We start from the raw sequence: 27,897 nt of genomic DNA, 5'->3' as shown, positions 1-27,897 counted from the left end.
CGTATTATTCGTGGTTTTTATCCGCGATTCTTATTATTCGTGGTTTTTATGCGCGATTCGGATTATTCGTGGACGATTTTAATAATCGTCCCGCTGGTGCCAATCATTGCGGATAATCGGGACTCTATCGCACTTGAATAAGTTATGGATTGTGTTATCATGGTGTAAAGGGGGTGGCATGTAGGTAAGAGCAGTTAATTTTGAATATTATTTTTAAACTAAAACTTTTTGAAAAACTTTTTAATTCTAACGACTTTAACGTGTTTCTGATCAGATTTTGATGCGATCCTTAATACCTCAGTGGTGACTTTTTTCCGAAAAAAACTGCCCATGCACTATTGAGTAGGTAACTCTTCCACTTGCCTGTAATCAAACTTAAAAACAAAGTTAAAATGAAAATAATTTCTGAAAAAAATACCAAAAAAGACTGGCACCGTAACTAGATGGTAACAATATCTCGTTTCTGAAATCAGTTCTGGAAACTGAACCTGGAAAAGTTATAAATAATCAGAGGTAAAGAATTTTACAAAAAAAAATCGTAAATAGAGAGGTGAAAAACGTACGAGAGTGGACTGGATTTGTCACATATTTTTCTCGTAAAAAATACTACATGATATGTCCTTTTTTGTATAATTTTTGCTGTAAAGTGTACGTCTTCCGCTTTGAAGTTTTTTTTTTTTTTATTTTTTTTTATTTTTTTTTTTAAAGAAACTCGAAAATCCTAAATTCTTTAACGAGTCTGCAATTTTACCATGACAGGATCTTCGTGCCTAAATTATGTCCATTTTCATGTTTTTCGAGAAAAAACTCAAGATGCACCAGTAAGTAACCGCTTACTTTGCCCACAATAAATCCTTAAAACAGGAAGACTCCTGGAAAAAGCTTCAAAAGGGCCTTAGTAAAGTACACCATTAGAGCAAGAGAGCGAGATACCAGTGCTAAAGAAGACGTTTTTCGTGAAGATTCGAGAATTTTTCAGAAACCTGATTTCCTGCAGTTCCTCGCACAAATCCGCCTCGGAAACTTTAACGCGCCGCAACATCGCAAATTGCACGCTGCGTGCGTTTCGATCCGCGCACTTTGGTCGCGTCTATTTGAATTTCGTCCACAAAAAGTGCGATGAGTTTCAAAGTAAAGTGCTAAAACCAGTCACAAACGGGAACATCGATTAATAGCACAAAACTGCATTCCCTCTTAGACTTAATCAATACAAGTTCGCCTTCAATTGAGAGGATATGCATGAAGCGCTACTCTGAGCCTTAACGGTTGTATTTTACAGTTAATCTCAAAGCATCTAGCATATACAGCTTGAAAAATTGAACAAGTATTCGCTCATTGTCAGGGAATCGATGTTATTATTATCAACTCTCTTCATGTACCGTGAATGACAGTTTTTATTCATTTTAGGTCGGCGAGGAGAAAAATTGGACCGATATTTTTCGTAAAAGCCCAAGCCTCAAAATCCAACTTTCGAGAAAAACAGACGGAAATGTGCAACTTCTTGAGCCCAGTCTTAATATTTATTCTCTGTACACGTACATTTTTGGGCTCGAAAGATAGAGCGTGTGCCAGATTACACAGCAGTTCTTCTCGTTATTTTCGAAACTTGTATTTAGGCACTTAGGCTTTTAAGAAAATTATCGATTTCGTTATAAATGCTATCGTCAACATTTTCATCAAATACAAACAAATTAGAAAAAATCCCAATAAGTATCAAAATGAGACAAGATATCTGCAACATAGCAAATTGAGTTGCATACTTTTTTTACTTTCATGCTGAGAGAATTATCTGACCAACATTTTGGAAGAGAGAAAAAAGAACCAAAGATTTTGGAACCACTGTTACCCTAATATTGCGTGGGTACTTATGGTTAGTCAATAAGATAATAAGCATGCGTTTCTCACTTTACATTTATGAACACTGCCAATGATACCTCAATTAAGTTCGTTGCTGAAACTTTTTGCAATTTCTGATTAAGTAGTGCAATATCATCACAGTATTTTCTTCCGACCAAAAAGACTAAAAAGCTGAAAAAAGGTTTAGTTCAACCTAAATTGGAAGTATACATACACGCAGTGACACGTCAAATAGTTCAGATACAACCGATATAATGTAATGAAAAAGCAAAGATCAAGAAATCAGCTCGTTATTATTTTACGTAATCATAACACAGTATGCCCAAATCCATGCACTGATGCGTTTTGCTGATTTGACCTAAAAATTCGCAAGGTCGCTCCACTCAAATCGAAGCTTCAGCCGAAATGTATGCTCATCATCGGTCGGTGCTGTTATAAAACTGTCAGTTTTCAAGAAAATTTCCTGATTTCTGTTGGAAAAGAGAGTAACGAAGAATTTTACCGGTGAAACTAGGCAACCTCGTCGATCAAAATTTAATTGAAAGCTACCGATCTGATCGCAAAATTACGTCAATGCCACGCGATCTTGAAAAAATCAATCATCGTTATAACCAGCTGTACTTTCAGTGCAATAAATTGGGTTCAAAGGTCAAGAAAAAGAGTCCCCTCTTTGTTGATAACAGAATGATCTCGTTTTAGTAAACTTTCGTGGCTTTAGTGTAAAGTTTTGCTCCAATTTAACTGTGCTCCATAGGTATGCTCCTTCATTACATTTTGTCCCTATATAATCATTCAAATTTCGAGCTTTATTGAAACGTTTATAATTCCATTATATTTTATCACTACAAGAAACTTAAATTATTGTACTTGCTCCTTTTTTATGAAAATAAATCTCGGGAATCTGAAAAGATTCTGCGCTTTATACGACCCGGAAAAAAATGTAATATAATGCTTTAGGTGCCCGTAGGTCTCTTTTTGATCAGAGCTGGAGGTGTCATGGAAATGAGAAAATGATTCAACTCCATAACAGCATTTCAGAATTTGTATTGATGTTTTGTTTCCTCTTAATAGAGCTGGACTTTGAGCGCTATTTCTAAAGATCTCTGCGAAACTCCCTCGCAATTAACTTAAGCGAAAACGCAATGTCTCGTGAACAAATTATTACATACAAAATATTAAATATTAAAAATTATAGATAAAGCGATAGACAAAGAAGACGTAGGGAGTTAGGAGAGATCCTGTTGGTTGAAATGGGTAGTTCCTGTAGACAAAGAGAGAAAATGCAGTGGCGAGGCGTGAATGATCTATTATCGATACTTCCCTGTTTGAATCTATGGTAAAAAATCGATTATGAAGGTGTTCGTTGCGAACACTCTGTTTGTCGATCCTTTTCCATAGGTTTAAATGGCACATCAATCGATATATCACAAAGCATGCCACGCCACTGAGTAAATGATGGACTAACTATAGGACCAATCGTGGGTTGCCCTTAGTTAGTCTAACATCTACCTTCTTTGTCTATTGCAACCACCCGCTTCCACCAATAGGATCCCTCCATATCCCTTTTGTTTTCTTTGTCTATAGCTTTGTCTATCAATTTCAACAATCAGCCCGCTGGCGTTGAAAAATTAGCCGTGCAGTTGAAGCTGTAATCCAGACAGCATTGGCAAGGGAGGGCTTGCTAGATGGTCATCATAGAACCTAATTATTTTAGCGGAATAATTGAGCTCCTTCGGTCCTATAATTTCCGCCCAACCTCTGGTACGGATTCTCAGAAACCAGCTTGCGCATTGAGTGTACCTTCATTTTTGCAGAGTGTCGCTCCAAATTATTATAATCTCCCCGTCTATTTTTTTTTCCAGCGCACCATGATCGACAGCGAAGAAGACTCCTTCAAACCGGAAAAAGAGGAACCCTTGGTTTTCTTCGACTGCGGCGCCAGTGAAATCTCACTCATTGTCAGCCAAATAGTGGCCTCTGATACGGATCGCGAGTGTAAACAATCCGATAAAAACGCTAGCCGGATCCTTTTCGTTGCGGCCTCCCAGCGCTCCGACTCTTGATCATTGTGTCCTGTTCGTGGTCCTCAATATCGTTCAATTCTCTCCTCAAAACATTTTTCTCTCTCGATATTCCTATGGATTTTCAAGTGTTAAATAGTGGCAATTTCGTCGGATTGTGGGAATTTTCGTTCTTTTCCGGGAAGTCTCGCGCTTTCTCGTCGCGATGAATTTAGTGTATCCACCGTGCGGTCGATGATAGAATCTGTGGCTATTGATTACAAAATTTGAAAATTCTATCTATCATAAATTATCATCTAATATTGTAATCTGCTATTAATTCTATTTCTTGTGATGTACGCGATTGCGCTCCTCGCGCTGAAGTGCCGGAAGCTGAAGAAGTCCCCGAGTGGCAATGAACGAGCTCCGATTTCCGGGTTCCGCAAGAAACTTTCCAAGTCGAACTTTCTCTCCCACTTCAAAATCAAATGGAGGAAACGGAAGGTGCGACCGGCAGCTACAAAGATGTGAGTTATTCCCTTATAATTTGGATCGCGTTTTGCAATACTGTCGTGCTAAGGAAAAACGCCGTATGAACCTTCAGGCATTGCCAAATTTCCTTGTGAACTGATGAATATTTCTCTTCCAATTTTTTAGATAATTTTGTTCGCAATGGAGGTGTTACATGTGTGAGGAATTTGCGATTTGACTATTAATTCTTAGGTAAAAGTTCGCGAGAAACACGATGGTGCCACTAGTTTTCTCTGAAATTAATTCCCAAGCTCAAAAAAAGCTCTTAAGTTGAGGCCAAAATGGAGGGGATATCCCACACTATCCCGAGAGTCCATCTCTACATCAATACGAACTCTCCATGCGAAGATAGGGAGCAAATACATTGACATGACAGGGCTGCCACCTTATTTGGGGACTCATAAACTGAAATCACGGCAACCCTGTCAATGTATTTGCTCCCTATCTTTGCATGGAGAGTTTGTTTTGATGTAGAGGTGGACTCTCAGGATAGCGTGGGATATCCCCTCCACTTTGGCCTCAACGTGAGAGCTTTTTTTGGAGCTTGGGAGTTGATTACAGAGAAAACCAGTGTCACCATCGTGTTTCTCGCGAACTTTTACGTAAGAATCGACAGTCAAATCGCAAATTCCTCACACATGCAACATCTCCATTTCGCCTAAAGTTCCTGAAAATTTCAAGGAAAAATATTAATAACTTTTCTCAGAAATAAACATGTTAACAAAGGAGATGTGGCAACTCGCGAATGTTCACACGGCGTTCTTCCCTAGCACGGCAGAATAGGGAGCTACAATATTTGGCTCATATACAAAGACACTTATCTTCATGGGGAAACCAAAGGTACACACGAGAACCTTCGCGACCAAACAGCTTTTCCCCATGTCAACGTTGCTAAGATTGTGCGTACATTTAACTGTTTAGTTGGTAGCGAGCGGTTACTTTGTTCTGAAACTTGTCTTAAATTTTCTTTCTATTTTTCTGAATATTTTGGCAGAGAAATTTATAATGTTAGTGATTTCGGATACGCGTAAAGAAAGGAAAAGTTGCACATTCTTGGCGACGTTGACATAGGTATAAGCTGATTGGTTGGAAAGTTCCTCATACATTGTTTTCGGAATGAGGCAGAAATTTCAGTTCCTCATTGAAAAATGCGGTCCATTTTTTCTTGCATGATGAAATTTACTTTTGGTGTAGGTTATGATCAATTGTGTGACTGTGCATAAGACAAGCGACCTTGGTGTTGATAGATTAGAAGTTGAGATGTTAGTGCCATCACGTGACCAGGGGTGTAGAATCTTCTAAGTCGCTACATTTTCAGCCCCAGCCGCCAGCTTTCCACAACCCCCATGGCTTTTTTTCTTCTTTTTCCCCATTTTTTGGCTTGAAGAAATCACGGAAACTCAGATATGCAGAGAGTGGTCGAAGATTGAAGTATCAAATTTCCTCCCTAATTTAACCGCCGAAGTGAAAGTGCAAAGTTTGGTTCGTAAGAAGAAGGAAAAAATTAAGTCGAAGTTTTGTTTGCAGGTCAGAGAAAAGTCGGGAAAATTCAGAGAACTGGGTATTTTGGAGCCAGAGAAAAGTAAGAGAATTGGAAAATGCAGACATTTTGGGAACTCTAGTGCCTAGAGACTGGTCAAGAATTGAAATTTCAATTCTCCTCCTTAACTCGACGAAAGTCGTCCCGGTCGTCCCCGCGAAAAATTTGCCTGCGACAGTATTTTAAAAAATCCGTTAGGAACTGTTGTCCGTTATATGGCTACCTTGCGGTGGGTGAGCTCTGCAAGAGAATTCGTAATCAGGACGACAGGCGTTTCAAGTTCAATCCAGGAAAAGTGCAGGCGCGGTGGGGGGGGGGGGGTGAATTAATGATATCATAGACCCCCATCGGCTGTCAGCTCACCCTATCGCGGATGACTCACAGTCACAGTCATTCCCGAGGTGGCCGGCCGGAGTGGGGTAAATATTAAATGGAGTTCAAAAGTGCGGCCGGTGTGAAAATTAACGCGCTGTTGCCGCCCATTCTCCACGTCGCCGCACACTGGAGCGCGTCAATAGGAAAGGTCGGACCAAATTTGGAAACTGTAAAAGCCCATAACTCCGTGTATACAGAACTTCGAGGTTCCAAAATTGGTTCCATCGGTTTTTTCGTCAAATTTCCTTTGAAAAGCACCCCTCGAAATTTAAAATGTGACGAAACAAACATCAGCATTTGCGGTTTTAGTCAAAAATTTCATTTCCGACCTCTCTGATTGACTCGGTCGACTGTGCGCCGTTTCCCGGCATTTTAGTCTGCAAATGCACGATTTTCACGTTTTTTCCACCTCCTATACCGCTAGGGTGACGAGTTCTTGAAAATTTAAGGATATAAACTGGACAAGCCAGGGTATTTTGAAAACCAATCAAACTCGTCTCACTGAATTCTAGTTCATTTTGAACGCCTTCGTTTTTCGGCTCATGTAAAAAAAGTTTCCGTTCATAGAAACGGAATTTAAGTTATCTGAACCAAAGTTCAGTTTCTATGCTTGAAAACTTGGATTACCCGAACGAGTTCGTTTTTCTTTCCGTATAAATCTCCGAAATTAAAGTATTTCTAGTGTCTTGTTATCTATTAGAATGCGGCTTAAAAAGTATTCCTAGCGATGTTATTATCTAGTTTCGTCCGAAACTATACTTGTGCCGTTTCGACCCTTAGTGCTTCATATCGATGGCTTATGTGAGAAAGCACGTATCTCCATTGCGGTGTTTCAAAATCTCCGCTCCTATTTTATTTTTCCGAAGAGAAGAAGGTCAACTGTACAGATTGAAGTTTGTTCAGAATATTCTGCCTACAGGGAAGAAAACTGCCGTGCTAAGCAAGAACGCCATAAATCCATCAAGATATTTCTTCGTTTTCTGGAACTTAAAACTTCATAAAATAAAAACTGTTTTACCCATGCCCCTCAAATTTTCAGGTTAAGTTCTTGTTAGTATTTGCTAAAGAATTCTGTAAAAACATCGTCCCAAGGTACGCAAGTTTTTCTGCTAGGGTACATTGTTTCCAAAAAATGTGATGGCATTCACGGCGTTTTCGCGTTGCACGACCAAAAAGTCACGGAAGTTTTCAAGAAATGACGTTGACTTGTTTTTCACGGGAAAAATGAAGTATGGCAGGAAACCTGCAATGTCGTAACCGGAGATACATAATCTGGCACTTCAGCTATAGACATGGACTTTGGTATGGAATAGAGTCCCTTTATACTGAGAGTCAAGACAATTTGAATCCATTTCTGATTGGTTCCCGTATTTTAGGCCTCCACAGTGTCACAAACGGGAATAAAGATTACATTTTCACCAATTGCAAAGATTATAATCCGGAATGGACCAGGGAATTACGGGTTCGGCAAGGAACAAACGGAATGAGAGGAGGAACGGAGAGAGGCATTTGAGAATGGGCCGATCAAAGATTACGAAAAACGTTCAATTTGTGTAATCTTTATTCCCGTTTGTGACATCCGTGAGCCGAATTGTCTTGACTCTCAGTATAAAGGGACTCTAGTATGGAATGGGCCTGTTGCAAACTTTTGCTAGAGCAAAACTAAGAGTTGTTTCTTATAGATAATGCCTCAAAAATCACGATGAGCGCATCGGCAAACTCTGAAATGCACTCATAACTTCACAAACTGCGTAAGAAATTTGCGGTTTTTTGAGCTTCCCGCTTCAAAAACGATACTACGGCACAGGTGAACATTTTGTAAGAGGAGTCGTTCCATTGTCGGCAATAATCATCATAGCCGACGCCAATCCGCCAAAACACGTTTGATGGGACGAGATAACACCTGAACTGGATTAGACCAGATAACAATCGGTGTGTTAACGTTCATATTTTCCACGCCCGAATTGATTGACCTTGAACTCTCCTTGAACTACGCGCGGAACTGCGTGCAAGCGTCGGCCATGATGAATATCGCCGACGATGGAGCGACTCCTCTAACAAAATGTTCACCTATGCCGTAGTATCTTTTTTGAAGCGGGAAGCTTAAAAAAACGCAAATTTCTTACGCAGATTGTGAAGTTATGAGTGCATTTCAGACTTTGCCGATGCGCTCATCGTGATTTTTGAGGCATTATCTATAAGAAACAACTCTTATTTTTGCTCTAGTAAAAGTTTGCAACAGGCCCATTGGACGACAACAGAAATGCGGCAACGAGGTCGTGTTGGAGCGTCTGTGCCCACGTGTGTGGGGCTATGGGGGTGCATCGTAGCGTGACCACGCGCGGGGAAGCAGTGACCTCACGAGTCACGACTGGCGACGCGACGCCGCGCCGCAACGAGCGTCCACGCCACGGTAGCGCAACGTCGCGCGTCGCGACGCCACGCATCCGAGTCCGATACCCACAATCAGATGTAACGAAATGCGTGCTTCCACCGCGATATCCCGTCGCCGCGCCGCCTTACCGTGGACCTAGTCAATGGGAGACGTCGGACAAAATTTGGAAACTTTAAAACGCTTATAACTCCGTTTGTACAGAACTTCGAGGTTCTTTAAGTGGTTCCATTGGTTTCCTCGTAAAATTTTCTTTCAAATGTACCCCTTGTAATGGAGATGTTGCGTGTGTGAGGAATTTGCGATTTGACTGTTGATTCTTACGTAAAAGTTCGCGAGAAACACGATGGTGACACTGGTTTTCTCTGTAATCAACTCCCAAGCTCCAAAAAAAGCTCTCACGTTGAGGCCAAAGTGGAGGGGATATCCCACGCTATCCTGAGAGTCCACCTCTACATCAAAACAAACTCTCCATGCAAAGATAGGGAGCAAATACATTAGCAGGGTTGCCGTGTTTTCAGTTTTGGAGTCCCCAATTAAAGTGGCAGCCCTGTCAATGTATTCGCTCCCTATCTTTGCATGGAGAGTTTGTTTTGATGTAGAGGTGGACTCTCAGGATAGCGTGGGATATCCCCTCCATTTTGGCCTCAACTTGAGAGCTTTTTTTGAGCTTGGGAGTTGATTTCAGATAAAACCAGTGGCACCATCGTGTTTCTGACGAACTTTTACACAAGAACCAACAGTCAAATCGCAAATTCCTCACACATGCAACATCTCCATTGTATGGAAAAAAGGGTTCATTGGAGAGTTCAGTTACGTCCTTATTTCACGAGGACGACAAAATGAGCTTATCTAGGGTCGGACTGGCTCGCATCTGAGGGTGTAGACTCTTGGCTGGTTAAAGGAGCGTAATGTGATATATCCTGGTAGGGCATCCCCTATACGTGGAGAGGGGTTCAGAAAATTTTTGCAAAGCAGCACAAGTTTACGCTATTTTCAGGTTCAAAGTTTATTAATCGCACAGAGTAAAAATTGCAAAATTGAACGTATTGAAGTGACCGACAGACTTCTGAAATTAAAGAAAACATAAAAATTAAAGCCACTAGACGCATCCAAACACCATTATTCCCAAAACAACCGAGCCAGTGCTGCGGTTTACAAGAACTTAAGACGTGGGTCTGCAAAATCTATCCTAAAAAATAATCAGACAAGAACCTGAAAAAAGGAGAAAGAACGAGTATCAACACAGCCGAGGACAGGAAAGACGTATTCGGGCCTCTGTTTTAACTTTTCTCCCGAAACTGAGCAACACCTCATTGTCAGCATATAGCAGAGCATTGAGAGCTCACGCTTCGCTTCATCGCGCCTTCGATTTTTCGGATGCAGCACGGACGTCCATCAAGTACGAATAGTTGTATCTCTGCGCCGTCGTAAACGCGCATCCTTTCCCTCCCTCTATTTCCATATTGTGTTTGTTTCCGTTTGTCTTATTCGTAATGGTGCTTCAAGCACTACGTGAGTTCGTGAGTAACACACCGAAGGTGGGAGAGATATGTTCGGGCCTCTTTTTTAACTTTTCTCCCGAATCTGAGCGACACCTCCGTGACAGCACACAGCAGAGCATTGAGAGCTCACGCTTCGCGGCATAGCGCCTTCAATTTTTCAGATGCAGCACGGACGTCCATCAAGTACGAATAGTTGTATCTCTGCGCCGTCGTTAACGTTCATCCTTTCCCTCGCTTTATTGCCATGTTGTGTTTGTTTGCGTTTGTCTTATTTGTAATGATGCTGCAAACTAGTAGCATAAGAGCAGGGCACTGACTATTTGACTATTTGCCTTCGACAATAATATCACCTCGCATTCATATCACTCGGGGTTTCTGTGTGCTACACACACAGACTCCACGGAAACGATTCACTCCTCGATTCTTGACAGTGTATCTTCGCCTCAGAAAAACGAGGAAATTTGAAAATTCAAGAGGATCTGTCATAGTATTTCTACCCTGCTGTGATCATTGCCGTTATGTCTGAAGGTATTTGGATCCGAATCGTTAAGCGCGAGCTCATTTAGACGTTATGCCTGTTGACGCTGCGTCGCACAGTGGATCGAGTTAATTAGAGAGGTCGGACATGAAATGTTTGACTAAACCTGTAAAATTTTTATATTTAATTCGTCACAATTTAAATTTTAAGAGGTGCTTCTAGAAGAAAATTTCAAGAGGAAACCAATGGCACCACTTTTCAAACCTCAAAGTAAGGAGTTATAAGCGTTTAAAGTTTGAAACTTTTGTCCGAGCTCTCCTATTGACGACGCACTGTGCGTCGGCCGAGGCGGTAAGCACCAAGCTCATCGGGCCAAAGCTCCCGAAGTTAATCGTCATCAGTGCCGATTGTTTCCCGCCTCATCCTGTGTTACCTCAGAAGCGCAACCCCGCACCCCGTCGCCCAGTCCTGTTAACGAACGGTTTACGGTTTCGGAGGAAGTCGGCTTTCTTGGCTCGGAGAGCGTCTGCGCAGCCGCGTCAGGCGCAGCTGAGCACACGTCACGCAGGTGCAAGGCCCGCTCATTGTTTTGCCAATTTAGCCCGACGATTCGTCTCTATTACAAATGGAGTAAATGTGGTTGATATACCCACGGGCCACGTACCATATATACCCGAAAATCAGGATTCAGCACCGTAAAGTAGAGTTTGTGGATCAAAGATCCACTGGCGCGGTGCACAGTGGATCGAGTCAATCAGAGAGGTCGGACATGAAATTTTTTACTTTAAACTGCAAAATTTTATGTTTATTTCGTCACATTTTAAATTTTAAGGGGTGTTTTTTGAAGAAAATTTCAAGAGGAAACCAGTGGAGCCACTTTTAGAACTTCTAAGTTTTGTATAAACGGAGTTGTAAGCGTTTAAAGTCTCAAAATTTTGTCCGACCTCTCCTATTGACTCGATCCTCAATGCGGCGGTCTGGAAAACCCTATGGCCTAAGCCATGAGAGGTGCTCATCGTGTGGTGGCCCTAAGAAGGGCCGTTGGAAAGGGAAGGGCGAGCCGGCCGGCTGCATGAGGTCCGCTGCGTGCTGTGTGGTGACGTGAGTCCCGTGTGACGTACGGGCGGCGGGCGCGGAGTCTCAGGTGAGATGAGCTCGCGACTAGATATAGCCGTGACAATGTCGAGCTCCAGCCAATGAGCTGCGCTGGTTGGCGGAGTGGTGGCTAGCCGCCACAACCCCAAAGAGTTAGGGTGATTCGTTCATTGTGCTTTTTTAGCTGTTTCAGTAATTTCATCCGAAAGAGGCTAGACGGATTTTGCAAGAAATTCGATTTCGAAATGAGAGTCACGGCTCTCTTCGCTACCACGGCAGAAAAGGGGCCAGATAACGCCCTTCTAGAAACGCTAATTCTCTTCCGTTGTCTTTGGCCGGGGTCTGGGAAAGTGTGACCAGAGGTCACATGGGTGTGACCCACGCCTTGTCTTCGGCCCTTCTAATCCTGTCCCTCGATGTTCCGACTTCCTGCGAAATTTCGCTCATCGGCGAAACCGGCCTCCTGACCTGGCCCCTCACCTGCGTTTAGCCGTGGAGCGTGGTTTAGGCCATGGAAATCGGTCTTGTTACACTTGTGCCAAGTTATTTCCGCCTTCCGGCCGGAGTTATCGCCATTGTGGCCGTCCATCCGCCCGATTGTCGGGTATCCGGTGCGCCGCGCCGTCTCGCCTCTTCTCCCGTGTCTCATCGATGCGAACCGGTGCCCAATGCCACCACGCAACAACCATCAGCGACGCCACCGGATTGCACGTGTTTTTCCCACCTTTTCACCCTCCGAGCCTTACTTTGCCGTGCTACGGAAGGACGCCGTATGAACCTTCAGGCGATGCCAAATTTCCTTTGATAAGACGCAAATGGCGATGTTGCATGTGTGAGGAACTTGCGATTTGACTATCGATTCTTACGTAAAATTTCGCAAGAAACACGATGGTGCCACTGCTTTTCTCTGAAATCAACTCCCAAGCTCAAAAAAGCTCTCAAGTTGAGGCCAAAATGGAGGGGATATCCCACGCTATCCTGAGAGTCCACCTCTACATCAAGACAAACTCTAAATGCAAAGATTGGGAACAAATACATTAGCAGTGTTGCCGTGTTTTCAATTTTAGAGTCCCCAAATAAAGTGGCAGCCCTGTCAATGTATTTGCTCCCTATCTTCGCATGGAGAGTTTGTTTTGATGTAGAGGTGGACTCTCAAGATAGCGTGGGATATCCCCTCCATTTTGGCCCCACTTTGAGAGCTTTTTTTGAGCTTGGAAGACGATTTCAGAGAAAACCAAAATGAAAGTTGAATTGAAAGTGAATTGAAAAATTTTTTCGACGATGACAAAATTAAAATTCTTCGAGTTAAAGAAAAAATCTTTACCACAAATAATTAAAAAAATTATGATTGTTAAAAAAATTTTCCTCTTCAAAAAGCTTGTCTACTCGAAAAGAATTTTGTTTTAATGTAAGAAAAACAAATTTTTCGAATGTATCGCATGTTAAAAGCGGAACATCAGAATTGCAACTCAATTTTTAAGAACACGAATGGTACATTTCATTCATAGAAGAATAAGCTAAAACTGTAGCCCAAAGCCTGTAAGTAAATTGTAGAATAGTGCTGAATAGACCCTTAATATTATGGGAAACCTGGAGCACCAAGAATTAAATGCATTAATTGGTATTTAATGTGAGTAGCGTCGCGGTTGTTTGCATGTTGTTATAAATGCCTAGACTGTAAAATGAAGGAGTAATTTGCTTCCGTTGAATCTGATTGAACACTGAGCAGCAGGTCGGATCAATTTTCCCTTGCTCTACCAACAATAAGTTGAGATTATAACATTAGGCTCTTATCCGTAATGTGTCGTGATAAAAATTCCTAACATGAAAGCGCATCGAATTTTAGAATTTTTAGATGCCTTTCAGCCTTTTTTACATCCCTTAACTCAAAAACATTTTGCTCTAAATTTATTTTTAGGGCTAAAGAAAAATATTAAAGGGAAATAATTTTCCTTAAAAAAGTAAGTTTTTATAATAAAAACTGTATCATTGATGAGAAATTTAATTTTCTCTGAATATAAAAAAATAAAATCGATCTTGAAAATTCGTCTTTGAATAAAACAAATTCCATCACCTGAATTACTGTCTTTAAATCTAATTTATTTGTTTCTTTTTTCTTTAAAATTATGCTTTTTAACAACTGTTTTCAAAGAGTGAAAACTCAAAACCGAATTTCTCAACCTACAAATATCTTGACAAAAATCGCTCTCGTGAATTATCTCCGTGTTTCGAAGTCCTTTTCCTATCGACAGCCACATTTAAGCGTTGGAAAAATATTCCATGAAAGTGCCTTTAAATTGTATCATTGATTTATTATTTCCAACTTAGAGAAAACTTCAGGATAATCCTTTTGCTGTTTTCCCGGCAGAAAAAGTAAGCTTCCGATTAGCCTGACGCTAGAAATTGCGAGAGAACAGGTCCACTTTAAGTTTTTATGAGGATTAAACAAGTTAATTACTAAAGAATTCTCATAAATCAACTGAACTACAATCATGTAGCAGTATAAAAAAGAAGGCCGTATGGATAGTGAGAGAAAGTTTTTTGTCAACGAAGGAGATATTACGCCCGTCTCGTTCTGCGGATAGATTGTTCACTCGTTCTCGAATCATCTTGATCGATTAATTGCATGACTTAGATAGGACTCTATCGATCAAGATCGTTCGATAACGATAATAATCGACTTCTCGCACCCATTGAAAAGCATCTTCGGCGACAGTAGCTAATTCACGATCCACGTGGCATCAACAAAAACAAAAAAAACATCGCTAAAACTTTTTTGCACCCACATTTTTCACTTTCCGAACGTTTGGCGGCTGTAAAATGTTATTTCGGTTCGCGAATCGAATTTGCCGTGGTTAAAAGAATTTCCTCTCGTCATGCTTTGATTTGAGCGTCTGATGAAAATAAACATCACCGTGACACCCGTTGTTTTTATCTCCGTTGTTTCGTAATAAAATTAGGTTTCATTTTTTTCTGTCTTCATTATCAGATGAACCGGAATGTTTACTGTGTGAGTAACAATAATTGGAGCTGATAAAGATTGTCGTAAAATTAAAATGAGGCTACATGCCTTTGTGCAAGTTCCGGGTAAACCTTTGGGTTTATTTCACACCAAAAATTTTGAATATCATTCAGATTATACCAGAGCATCAAACCGTCCCCGGGGTTCACCAATCTTTATCTCAAAGGAGGGAAATCTACAATATCTACGATACGTGCAGGCATAATGGGTTGGAAATCAGTAGAAATGACATTTTGAAATGAAAAACGACCCTCATGAATGAGTCAAAGGGCTGGAAGTCCCTATAAATTGACCCCTTCAAAGTCACCATAATTTGCTTCTTTTACTGAGACTTTTCCATCAAATAACCCGCGCAATGTCATTTTCCCATAGTTTTCTTTTCTGCATATCATCATCTCTTACGTTAAGTTCTGCATTCATTGCTGTAATTAATCCAGTGCTATACACAGAGATAACACTGTTTATTAGTGATATCTATCAGTGTAGATTGTTGCCTGATTCCCCCGGTAATTGTTTAGGAAAGATGTGGACACATTTTTTGGATGTTTTCGGATTCTTTTGGAAAAATTGCAAAACGGAATTATTTTGAAAATTCCTAGGAAAAATCCACTCATTTCGCATCTCAAACTTTGTTATTTATTAGACAAATTGGTTAATGTCCCAATATTAATACGGCATTATTTAAATTGAATCGGTTTCTTTTATAGATGGGCGTAAGACGAAAAACTCTTGAGCCCTGGCTTTCGGTGATCACGTAGGACGCTAGGGCTCATGAGGTCTTGGACTTACGCCATCCAGGGGAGCAGAATCTTCCAAGCTTCCACATTTTCACTCGCCCGTCAGCTGGCTCTCCATACTTTTCTTATCAGTTTTCCACAAAATTTCTCACCGATCTCAAAAAAGATGATGTTTTTCCTCTGTTTTCCTTTGATTTTTGAATTTTGAACCCTCAAAACGTTCCCTCCTTCCACATTTTTGGGGCTTCTCCACATTTTTGCGGCTTTTCCACATTTTCTTTTTTTCGCCCCGGCGGGCGCGTGATCGGGTAATTTCTGCACGCCTGCGCCTATCTAACAGAAACCAATTAAATTGCAAGAAAGGAAAATGGTCTAATTTCATGAGAAAAATCTAATCGATTCCAGTATGCTGCAATGCTGCATGTATGACCTACCTATCAATTACCACGTCAGGTCAGTACAGGAGGGCTTTTTGAGCACAGAATCAAACTAACTAAGCTTTTCAATAAAATAGATAAGTTTTTTCCATAAGTTTCAAAGTATTAAGTACTCAGTTGCCCAAAGCTATGCGATTGATCTATGGAGACGATTCCTCGAAAAAAGTTCAATGTAAACGTGTTCTTATCCTCACTGCATGTTTCGATTACGTATCAAATTAAATGTTATGGATCCATGCGCTTTTATATGAGCCAATCATTGCAGCACGCTGAAAAGATTTTATTGCTATGCAAGCGAGCTTTTGCCTTTTTCTACAACACATTACAAAGTGGCCGGGCACAAGATTAAGTCAATATGACGAGGACTAGACGTCAATGTCCATTTGCAGATAGATGACCTGTGTCAACATGATGTCAGTGTGGTTTAACCCGTCGCCAATAGAGCTACGACATTACGTAGCGGTTTACCGAGAACTATTCTATGCAGCAAGATCTACCTTTGCCCATTATGCAGTGGTGAATCCTGCAATTCGGCAACACTGTTTCTCCTCAAGTTGAATGTATGTAAAACAATCGATTCTAGGCGAGACAGCATGCCCACACCGAGAATCGATCGTTTTACGTACATTTAAATGGAAGAATAATCGTGCTGCCAACTTGCAAGGATCGCCACTTGATCGCCGAAAGAGACCTCAACGCTGGGATAGAAAAGTAGAGATAAACACTCGTGGCGCACAATCTTGTATCAGGGCCAGAGTTGTGATCATTTCATATCGAGTTCTTGACGACATGTGTTGAGAACAGTTCCAGAAAATGAAAATAGTCACTTAATCGCCCAAAAGAGACTTGAACGCCAGGTTAGAAAAGTAGAGAAAAACGCTCATGCCCTAATCTTGTCAGAACCAGAGTTATAATCATTTTATGTTGAGTTATTGTTGATAAATGTTAAGGTGAGATTCTAGAAAACGATAAATCGGGTTTCTCCAGAAAAATACTCTCGTCCTCAGAGCAAAGTTCCTTAGGTTTCCATAAGTTTTAGATTCCTTAGGTACCATAGGTTTCTCAGCATCGATGAGGGTGAAAAATTCCCAACTTTTTAACCAGGAACACTCCTCATTGCGCCCTTCCACGACAAAATGAAACCGCTTTACCCCGCGTTAGCGTGTTTTTTTCCAGATTTTGAATCTCTAGGGATGAACTCTCTTAGCCTAAGTCGTTTTGCTTGGCTCTGGAAGTTTAGCCAAAGTCAGCGTGGTTAAATGAAACAAAATCGTGAAAGTTTCATTCAGAGGTCAAGGAAAGTAAGGGAAACGTTGGGAAAACTCGAGAAATTTAGACATTTTTGGAGTCGGGAAAAGCAAGAAAAAGTCAGAAGATTTAAGGATGAAGAATTTATGGAAATTATGGAAATAAGGTTGGCAGAATTTTCTATACTCATCCACCAATTTATTTTTTCAATGCACTGTATGCATGTATCGAGCATGGCCAAAGTGCGAAACTACGTAGCTCCGTTTGCGACTTTGCACCTTTCCGGTCATACTTAAATGTTTCTTTGAAAAACTTCTCCAATTAGTTTCTTGAGAACTTCCCTCATTTTTCTTTTCCATTAGCATAATATCCCGTTGAAATTTCAAACCACGTAATTGACTTGTTTTCCTTCGAAATTAATAAAAAGGAACAGAGATTTTGAAAAACCGCTATGGTTTCGCATTTAAGCCATCGATATATCACGTTTTTCCTTCCCTAATGGGCCAGTTGCGCTGGTCACGGAATCGTGTTTTGATGCTTGACTCTTGTAGATTAGCTAAAAATAATGAGATCTGTCCAAACAGGAACTTTCCACGTTGAATATTAGCCGAGATATCGTCCTTTGAAAAGTCGTGTTTTTGACGTCATCCACCGCGGGAGTGCATAACATGGTATGTATTACCGCGGTGGATGACGTCATAAACCGAGTTTCTCACGGCGCTATATCTCGGTTAATATTCTACGTAAAAATTTGCTGTTTCAGTAGATCTTATTGTTTTTAGCTATTCTACAAGAATCAAGCATCAAAACACGATTCTGTGACCAGCCCAACTGGTCCATTAATGTAAAAATGACGAAATATCGCAGCGCTAGGTGCGAACTGGGATTCCTCCTGAACCGTGGACGCCGGTTCCGAACAAACAGACCGAAATGACGTTGACGTTGAGTGAAGACTAGATCTATTTATAACGCGGCGCGTCACTGCCATAAGCACGCGACGTTGCCGCTTCTCTCGCTCGCCTGTTTAAGCGGGAGCCGCTATCAGCGTGGGTAAATCATGTCTATTGTAATAACGATAACGGCATTGTTCTTAGTTCTTCGGACGATGAGCGATGATGCCGGTCAGGAGCGCAGCGCCCGCATTGGAATCGTACCGCGCCGGGCGCGCGCTGGTGTGGTCCCGTGAGCGGATTTTCAATGACACATCCGCGTTGCCTTCAGCCGCGGTTACATAGGCAGCACGCGACGCGGCCAATTGGACCGCGCTTAGCATAAAGGAACCAAGCCACACTAGAGTCCCTTTATACCCAGAGTTAAGACATCTTGATTATCAGCTGGCCATGGTGTCACAAAAGTGTACACCCAAACGAACGATATTGAGGGATAAGGAGAAGGAATCCTATGATGTCTGTCATCCAAAAACAACACCATCAACAAAACTGATCAAGACCTAATCATAGAAATTGCAATAAAATAAAACGAGATTGATTTGTGAATAATTTCTTAATCTCTTTTCATTTTGGTGCGATGAAAGTTGCAATTTACTCTTGCCAAATCACAATCAGGTTATATTTTCATTATTTTTGTTCATATTCGAGCCACCTCCATCTTGGTGCGCTCTTTTGTGACTCCATGAGCGAGAAACAATCAGAATTGGTTTTTTTAGGCCACTTTCAGTTGTCTCTGAGCCCAACCAAGCCCGGCCAGAATTGAGATGTCGTAACTCTGGGTATAGAGGGACTCTAAAGCCACATCAGTTACTGCCGAATTCAACTTGGCAATTTAATTGTTTACAAGAGAACGATCATGTGGATTCCTTTGATCATACCAAGGAATTTTCTTCGTGCTTTGCGGAAAATGAATCAGTTGCGCTGGTCACAGAATCGCGTCTGGTCGTATTTTGATTCTTGTAGACAAGCTAAAAATAATAAGATCTGTCCAACTCGCAACTTTCTACGTTCGATATTAACCGAGATAGCCCCCATTTGCAAGTCGGGGTTTGACGTTATCCACCGAGGTAGTGGCTCCCTTGGTTTCTTCCACCTTGCTTTCATCCGAGTTTCACGTTGAGTAACCAGTGCTACTGCGTGTCTCCCTAAACAAACGCAAAAAAGCAAGTTTCCCAGTCGCGCTGCACTGACGCGCGGTTAACCTCGCGTCGCGCGCCGCCTGTGGAACCGCGGCTTTATTGCGCAAGCGACTACTAGCAGCTCGGCGCTCTCCTGTCGATGAGGCTGAGATCCTGGGCCCGGTCGCCTCGCCGATGTTCTACCTTGTTAATGAAGAGACTAATTGGACTACATTTTTCAATTAGGAACTATAAATTCCGGCCCGGTTTAAAAACAACGTATGTGCCTTGAGTTTTCCTATGCACATAAGTGTTTTTTTTTCATATGAACCAGAATTTATAGTCCCGAATTGCAAAATGCAGTCCAATTGTAAGTATAAAAATTAGGTTCTGAGAAAATCAACCTATAGTTTCTGAGCGGACCATATTCCGGAGTGAATCCTCTATCTTCGTAAAATTATCTACAATTATCCGAAAGACTCGACAATTGCTCGAATAATGATCAAAATATTACCAATTTTATCTTCGACCATATGAGAGGCCTTTTTGATGCCACGTAGGACAAGACGACAGTACATGATATTCTCTTTATGCAACGGTAGACTGCGTTTTCGACACGAAGAATACTCATTTAAAGGTCAAAAATGGGCGAAAATCGAATTATTTTAATCCAAGGCAGCATTATGTACTGTTCCTTCGCGGAATAATGTGAACTTAGTGCTATTTTTTCTGAAATTGCGTCAATTTGTGAGTAATTACTGCGTTCTAAGAAATCTATTTTTTTTTTTTTTTTTCAGGAATAAAAAACGAATTTCGTTGTTTTAACTTATTAACCAGTTCATGTAAGTTAGACCCAAAGGATTTTAAAGAAAACTCGTTTTCGAAAATTCGGCCATTATTGCTCTCTTTGGTAACGAGGTATTACGATCGGGCTGCGATTACTCATGCGATTTGCAATTTCGGTCGTGATGGACGGGAAAAGATACGCGCGATCCACGCAAGGCTCCGACATGCGACTATTCGTGCTTAATGGTTGTCCGCGTTGCATACCAAAAATTTGAAGGCGCTCCGGAGTTTCTCACCTCACACAGCCCTATCAAATCATTTCATCATTATAATTCGCTCGAATCGTTTAAAAAGACAATGAAACTGCAAACCGCGTATCTCGTTTACAGTGTTTTCAAGTCTCGTGTGATAGCTCGTTATTATTCATTGCAGAACTCTCCATAGGGTATTCTGTGTGCAAAATCAGTAAACCCAAAACGCCTTCAATTTTGTGCGTATGCCATGCGGACATCCCGTGAACACAAATAGTTGCATCACTGTATCAAGGCGTTACTGTCAAAGGAGTGCTACGTCTGGGTTTATTAAAGTTGTTTGGTGCCTTTGTATTGACTCGATTTACTTATCGACGGTGAAATAGTAAAAAGGCGTATTTCGTTTGCGGATATCCAAATCTTTGCTCCTAGTCGGACGTATTTCTGCTAAACGGGACTATGCTATCATATTTCTCAATCCACGTTGGGTGCTTATGAACAGTATTCTTGTTGGAATTTGTGTCCTTTTCCTATTAGTTTTTATTTTTTTACATTTTATCCTTTCTCCGTGATTATAAACAGTATTCTGTTTGGAATTTTCATTATTTTCCTTTATTTTTTATTTTTTATGTGTTAATTCTTTTGCTGTTTTTGTTATAATTGCAACTATTTCTTCTGGTGGGAAAGATGGGGTGTGTTCGTTTGAGCTGCATGAGGAATTATGTAAAAGTGCTGGCGTGATTTCCATTTGTGGGAATGGAAAAGCAGGATTTTACATATATTGTGAGCCGTGGACATGGAACAAGAGCGTTGTGGACAGGGCTCATGATTTAATGATTCGGCAACGGGGCGTCGTCGCCGCTGACGTCACTGGCGCTTTATAATTCCCATTCATTCTTACCGTTCACAATTAACGAGCACAACCGTTCTTTCCCACCCGTTTATAGTTCCGTCCAGCAGAAATATGTCCATTTAATTTTAAGGAAGGAGAACAAACCGACGCTATTAATTGAAATTTTTATAGATAATTCTTCACACGGAGAGGAAAAATCAGTCAAGCTTGAACATTTTTTTCTGAAAAAATGTAGTATTAACAAAAGTCTACGGCACCTCAAATTGAGATAAGTGATTTGAGAAATTCTTATAGTCAAGATGTTAAAGAAGTCTTCAGCATCATTGCTGGTTGTTGGCATCGCTGCTATCGTCAAAACTGTGAACTGTGAAGTCCTCTTCACGAGATCAAAAAAACAATAGAACGAGGCAAGACAACGTGAGAACTTTAACCTGTGTCAGCGATAAAAAATGTGTCACCAAGGACCAAGGTAACTGGTTCCACATTTGAAGTTCAAGTTTCACGCGTCTGAGGACTTCGCAATAGGTCAGTCGCGGGTTGCGCGTGTCACAAAATTGGAGTTTGACGCTTCAGGCTCGCACACTTAGCACAGTGAGCTGATTATTGAAATTGATGGAAAAAGCTATAGACAAAGAAACATTGAAGCGATCCTATTGGTTGAGGCGAATAGTTGCAATGGACAAAGTGGTAAGTAATAGACTAACTATCGGCAACGGACGGGAGATCCCACACTTAGTCCATCACTTTCCGCCAGTAGTCTATAAGAACCACACGTCTCAATCGATGGAATTACACCATTTCCTTTTTGTCTATTGTTTTGTCTATTCATTTTAATAATAAATCCGGAGATCTCTTTAGCGCGAATTTTAAATTTTTTACAAACGTCGAAAGTTTCTACGTCGAATTTAGCCCGGAGCATCGACTTAAATACAATCGTTCTGCTAAATATCTTATGCCTCCGTGCTTTGAAGGTCCTTTAACTCACGGATGGTCACGAATGTTGAAGCAATATGTCATTTTTGTTCCGAGTTCATGCCTTCGTCTTGAAATGAACTCGCGCCACTCCCCCATGGGGGCTCTCAGCGTAAGCGGCTGATAGGTCATTCGCGCGTGTCATGGACTAGTGTCCTCGACTACAGATAAAGCGGCAAAAAATGGAAAGAGTTTGACTGACTAGGATAACTTTAAGGAATTGATAGACAAAGCGATAGACAAAGAAGACAAGGGAACCGGAGCGATCCTATTGATTGAACGGGTGGTATAGTTATAGACTAATGAGGGTAATGATGGGGACTAACTTTGGGGTTTCTCATGGGTTGCCGTTAGTTAGTCTATTACCTTCTTTGTCCATTGCAATCACCCGCTTCCACCAATCAGATTGCTCCATTTTTTCTTTGTATTCTTTGTCTATAGCTGTGTCTATCAAGTCTAATAATCGGCCCGCTGAACTCGCTACCATGCGTAAGTTGTTCTGGTTACAGAATCGCGTTTCAATGATTTAAGCTTAATATTGGCAAAAAATTATCAAATCTGTCCGAATACCTAGCTCCTACGTCCCATATTACGGAGATATCGTCCATCGAAAAACACGGTGTATGATGGCATCAACCGCGATGGTGTGCACCGTGCTTTCTTTCTTTCAGAATTCATCAATTGGTTAAACACACATTTGCACGGTTTCTCGACTTAAAAACACGGATTAAATCAAGGTGTGAGAAACCATGGTATGCATTACCGAGGCTGATGACGTCATATACCGTGTTTTTTGAAGGGCAATATATCTCTGTTAATATCGGACGTGAACATTTGGTGTTCGGACTGAAATGAACGGGCAAGATAGGGCGTGCACGCTCTCTACTCGTCTCTGAGAAAACCCCACGTCTATGACGTCAGTATGACGTTTCACACTTCTTTCCCGATCCTCTAGCAGCGTCATCGTCGACCACGTCATTTCAGCAGGAGAAATGTCTCAAGCCCGAACGCACACTTCGTCACCATTCGGCCAAATATCACAAGCGCCATGCGACGCGACGTTTAAAAATTTCCGCCGCCAATTTATTTTTTACAGAGGAATCGTTCAACGTAGCTGTCCCAAAATTTCACTGAATTTTTTTTTGTGCTGCCGATAAAAGTCAATGAAATTTTCAAACAGATCCAACCAACGAATTGTCTGTAAAAAAATAAAATGGCGGAAATGTTGATATGTCGCATGACGCTTGTGATACTTTGGCCGGAAGGTGACGACTTGACGATTTGCAAGATTCCTTCTAAAATCACTCCTGTCATATAAGCGACAGAGGATATTTTCGCTCCATGCGCGCGCGTGGACCGCACGAATGCGGGGGGGGGGGGGGGTCGTTGCTTGATCCTTGTTTATTCGCCGTGTTGTTATTACTCCGTTTGTTCGAACGACTAGTTGCTCGCTCGCGAGTTGCGAGTCGCTGTCACGCAATTTAACACGAAATTTCGGGGAATTTTGCCGCGAGAAATCTCGTAAGCGTTCGCCTGCAGTGTTGCAGTCTCCGGTCCATCCACCTGTTCATCCATGTAGCAGTGTTCAAGTGTTGCCGTGTCCGTTGAGCATTTGATGAGTCATCGCTGTGTCGGAAAATTCGCCTAGTTTCGGTAAACTGCAATCAATAAACTAAGCAGGATTTGTATTTCCACTCTCCAAATGTAAAAGTCTTGGCGGCGCGCCAAGATGTAACAAATAATGACGTGAAATTAATATAGCGCAAATTAATGTGACGGATTGATCTCTCCACCACCACGTCGAGGCGCGCGATGCTAACGAGAACCGGCCGGCTTTATGTGCCGCCTCCACTGCCTGTCGAGTTGGTCGTTTTGAGTCAGTCGCGATTTTCCAGCTTTCCTCTCTCGTTCGCAGCCCTACGCGAAGTGCAAACAATTTTTCGCTGTGCGGGTATATCCCACTTGTGACTCAAAATTTCGCGTCATTCCGGTGCGGATAGTGCGCAGGTCAGAGAGTGTCAGATGTGTGAGCAGCCTCCAACGTGTGTGGTGCCGTGACGGTTCAATTTTTTTTTTTCTTTTCGCTTTCTGAAAAAAATGATTGTTTAAAAATTCTCGCTGAATCAATGTTCGCAGACTGATACACACCGTGGGTTGATCCGACTTCAAACTTACTTGTTAACTCGATTTTCATAGATATGATTATCTTGTCAGATCCCATTCATAACTGAAAGCATTCCTGGAAAGTCATTCACGAATAAACACTCGTAGTATTACAAATGAGCGAGCCAGCCTAAATCTGACCTAAATCGCATCTGATCTTACAATTTATCTAATCTAAATCTGAATAAGGTTACTGTCCGCAGACAAGCAAACTTTAGTTTCATAGCGAATTATGAAAAACTTTACTTGCATTTAAGAAATTTCTCTTGGAATTTTTTACTAATTTTGACTCATTTGTAGGAAATGAAAAAAATGGCTGTAACGCAATACTGAACAATTCGACCGCTGGTAAGAATCCGAGACTTTACGATGAAATTGCCTTCAAATTTGATAAATCAGACCAACAATGAGTTTGCTTTACTTTGATTTCCTTTTTATTTATTATTTCTTACTACTTACTATCTTAAGATTTTGGGTCAGAAAGGGTTAAAAAAAAATCCAGGATAAATTACTTAGAGATGTTCAACATTGATGTGCGTGCTTAGTCGCAATGATTTCTCACGAAACTGACCTATCACGGTTACATTTTGATCAGCTAGTTCTCATCAGAGAGTTTAAGCACTAAACAGGTTTTAATTTCGAGTCGAATCAGACGCGCGCCCACTTCGCGGAGGTAAACAACAAATACGATATAACTCGCGCACCCACAAGTAGTGTTTTTCATGAATATTTCATTCGTAAGAGTGTAACAAAGATAAATTATTCCCTTAAAAGTTATATGTCCAAATCCACAAAAGCAACCGAGCAGCAGTGGTGCAAGTCTTTTAATTTCTGTGTTTCCATCGATTCAATTTTATCGAGATTTACATTTATTTTAAAAGTGCTCGCGCCTACTTAATTCAAAGCTTTATCATTCTCTTGAAATTGTTGAAATGTAAGCAATTTTAGATTTTAAAAACAAGCCTTTTGCTCACCAGTTCATCGCCATTTATTGGAAGTGAGATGTTTTCATTTCAAGCTTTTTGAAATTCTTCAAGATTAAAATTGTGAAATAGTTTTCATTTTAACAACTTCATCGCGTATGCTTTACTGCCGTGCCAAGAAAAACGCCGTATGAACCCTCAGGCGTTGCCAAATTTCCTTTGATGAAACAAGTATTCCCTGCCAAACTTATGAATATTTTTCTTCTAATTTCTCAGCTTATTTTGTTTGCAAATTTCAGCTAAAATTCCTGAAAATCGCAAGGAAAAATATTCGTAACTTCCCTTCAAAATAAGCATTTTCTTGAAGGAAATTTGGCAACTCTCGAATGTTCATATGACATCTTCTTAGCACGGCAGTATACATGTGCTCAGCTTTCATCCATCCTCGATATCCCTCTCTGGTGGTAAAATTTAGTAAAAGTCGAGCCGACGTAGTGAATTATCGATCGCTTTTGTGAAAATTCTCAGACGTTCGTTCCTCGCAGTGCAATTAACTGAGTTTGGATATGTGCGGTATGTACTAAACTGATTATAAACGTTAAAAATTTCGATTGTGCCCGGATTGATAACTCTCAACAATGGACGAGGAGTCCATGTGGAAGCGCTTGGAGCCCAACCCCAGTGATGATAGCGCCGTATGCAAAGCCCCGTCCTTAAACGACGATTGGAAATCCTTCCACGAGAAGTTGAAGCATCCCCAGAAGTTAAACCCCGAATCTTTGCATGACATAAGGTGATTTATTTATATTTATATTTTGTTCCTTTAAATCATTGTTGTCCATCAAGACTCAATCTGGCATCACTCTGCACTTAAGTCGTTTGTAATGAAGTCCGACAAAAGGGGCGCGGGCGCGTCTGGAAGAAAAACTAAGTAAATATCTCTGATAACTTCTTGTATCGGAACGTGTACCTGCACTAGTTAGCTGCTTAGAGGGGTTGATTCTGTATCATTTGGTGTTTAAACCATCCCTTAATTCCTATGGTCGATGATTTGAGAGTTTAAAGTCACAGAGAACGATAAATCACGCCATTTCTTCTTAACTAAGAAAAAAAATAACTAAAAGTTTGCAGGCGTTGTTGCCAGCTTTAGAAACAATAATATCAGAATTTCGCCGTATTATCGATGCACATTTTTTAAAATGTTGACGTCTATGATTTTGTTTTTGATTTTTTTTTCCACAACACATTTTTAAAAAAACCTGTGCTTTTTCAACATTTTTTGACGTAGCCTTTTTACCTTCGTGTGATATTTTTACCATTCGGAATCGTGAATGCCAGTGATAGTGTACAATCATCATTTTATGATGGATTCGACCATGGAATGGATGTATTTCTGCCAAAAGGAACTATGTGCATTATGACGGGAGCCCTGTTATGCATGTATTCTTACGGATCTCAGAGCTCATGTCTTAATGCACACAGTTCCGTTCGGCAGAAATACGTTCGAAGTGTAGGAACGTTAATTACGACCTGTGAAAGGACCCCTCAGGCGCTCCCATCAAATTTTTAGTACTAAAAACAACGCGTCTGTAAGTGTTTCTCGTACTGCCCGAAAGTTTTTATCAGCTCATTCATGAATCATATAATCGAGGCTGCGAACAAATATAATTATCGAGATAAATCCTTCGCAGGAGACTACGATTCTCCCGAAATGCCGATTCATTTGACTCTTACTCTCCTGGTCTCGCCATGTCGACCTTGCAAAATTCTTTGCGAGTGATCATTAAAAGTGTATTTTCCCACTTTATCGTTGACCGCTTTGCTCGACTTCGAAGGATACAATGATCACGTTTGATCTCAAATACTCAAGCTCCGCAATGTATGATCTCTACAAGACTATCTCTATATCTGACTCCCTTAGTTTTCTCCTTTTTGAGCCGCAAGCTCCTCTGATTTCTTAATTTTTCGGCTATACTGAGGATTTTTGTTGCCACGAAGCGGCCCACAGTGGATCGAATCAATAGGAGAGGTCGGACAAAATTTGGAAACTTTAAAAGCTCATAACTCCATTCATATAAACTTTGAGGTTCCCAATTTGGTTTTCTCGTAAAAATTTTCTTCTAGACAGGGCAGGATTTACCTACTTGCCGCCCCCTTCTCATTCGTTTTGAAACATAAATAAAAACAATCAAGTGAACGTGCCAGCGGGGGAAGGATGCAGAAGACGCGTTTACTTGTGTTGGACACATTTTTTGGGAAAGCCCTGTCAACACTACTAGCAAAAGTTCACGGAACTTTGCGCGAAAGTTAAGTTCCGTAAATCTATCTCTGTGTGGACAAGGCCTTCCATTCATAAGAAATGAACGAAAAAATTATGAAAGAACACACATAAATGTAGTTTAATGATTTTAACTTCCGCCGCCGCGCCGCGCAGACTGCACTGTGTTTGGCGCAATGCGTGAAGTATTCCGACAGTCTTGTAGGCGCTAAGCGTTTCACGCTGACCGCACTGTCTTTGGCGCAATGCGTGAAGTATTCATGCATTCTTGTAGGCGCTATCCGTTTCACGCTGACTGCAGTGACCGCACTGTGTTTGATGCAATGCGTAAAGTATTCGCACAGTCTTGTAGGCGCTAATAGGTGTTACGTGCCGACCGCCGCGCC

At 41.1% G+C, this 27,897-nt stretch overlaps 2 protein-coding genes across 3 annotated transcripts in view; both read left to right on the top strand.

Annotated features, from left to right (window-relative positions):
* Positions 1 to 3,927, top strand: part of Dg (Dystroglycan) — a 31,674-nt gene extending 27,747 nt beyond the window's left edge. Inside the window, exon 15 of the mRNA XM_019061629.2 lies at positions 3,720 to 3,927. Within this exon, the coding sequence (XP_018917174.2) occupies positions 3,720 to 3,920 (201 nt within the window). The 3' untranslated portion in view covers positions 3,921 to 3,927. The remainder of the gene's footprint in view (positions 1 to 3,719) is intronic.
* Positions 3,928 to 4,203: 276 nt separating this feature from the next.
* The window catches only part of stac (C2 and C2B_Munc13-like domain-containing protein staccato), a 67,897-nt gene continuing 44,203 nt past the window's right edge, over positions 4,204 to 27,897 (top strand). Inside the window, exon 1 of one of the 2 annotated variants that reach the window (XM_019061588.2) lies at positions 4,204 to 4,384. In XM_019061588.2, the coding sequence (XP_018917133.2) occupies positions 4,212 to 4,384 (173 nt within the window). In that variant the 5' untranslated portion in view covers positions 4,204 to 4,211. Of the gene's footprint in view, positions 4,385 to 25,642; positions 26,027 to 27,897 lie in introns of those variants that run through there. The other variant, XM_019061596.2, reaches the window with a different exon arrangement.

Source organism: Bemisia tabaci, chromosome 6 (assembly GCF_918797505.1).
Source record: "Bemisia tabaci chromosome 6, PGI_BMITA_v3".
Taxonomy (NCBI): domain Eukaryota; kingdom Metazoa; phylum Arthropoda; class Insecta; order Hemiptera; family Aleyrodidae; genus Bemisia; species Bemisia tabaci.
This window is presented reverse-complemented; position numbering and strand designations above follow the sequence as displayed.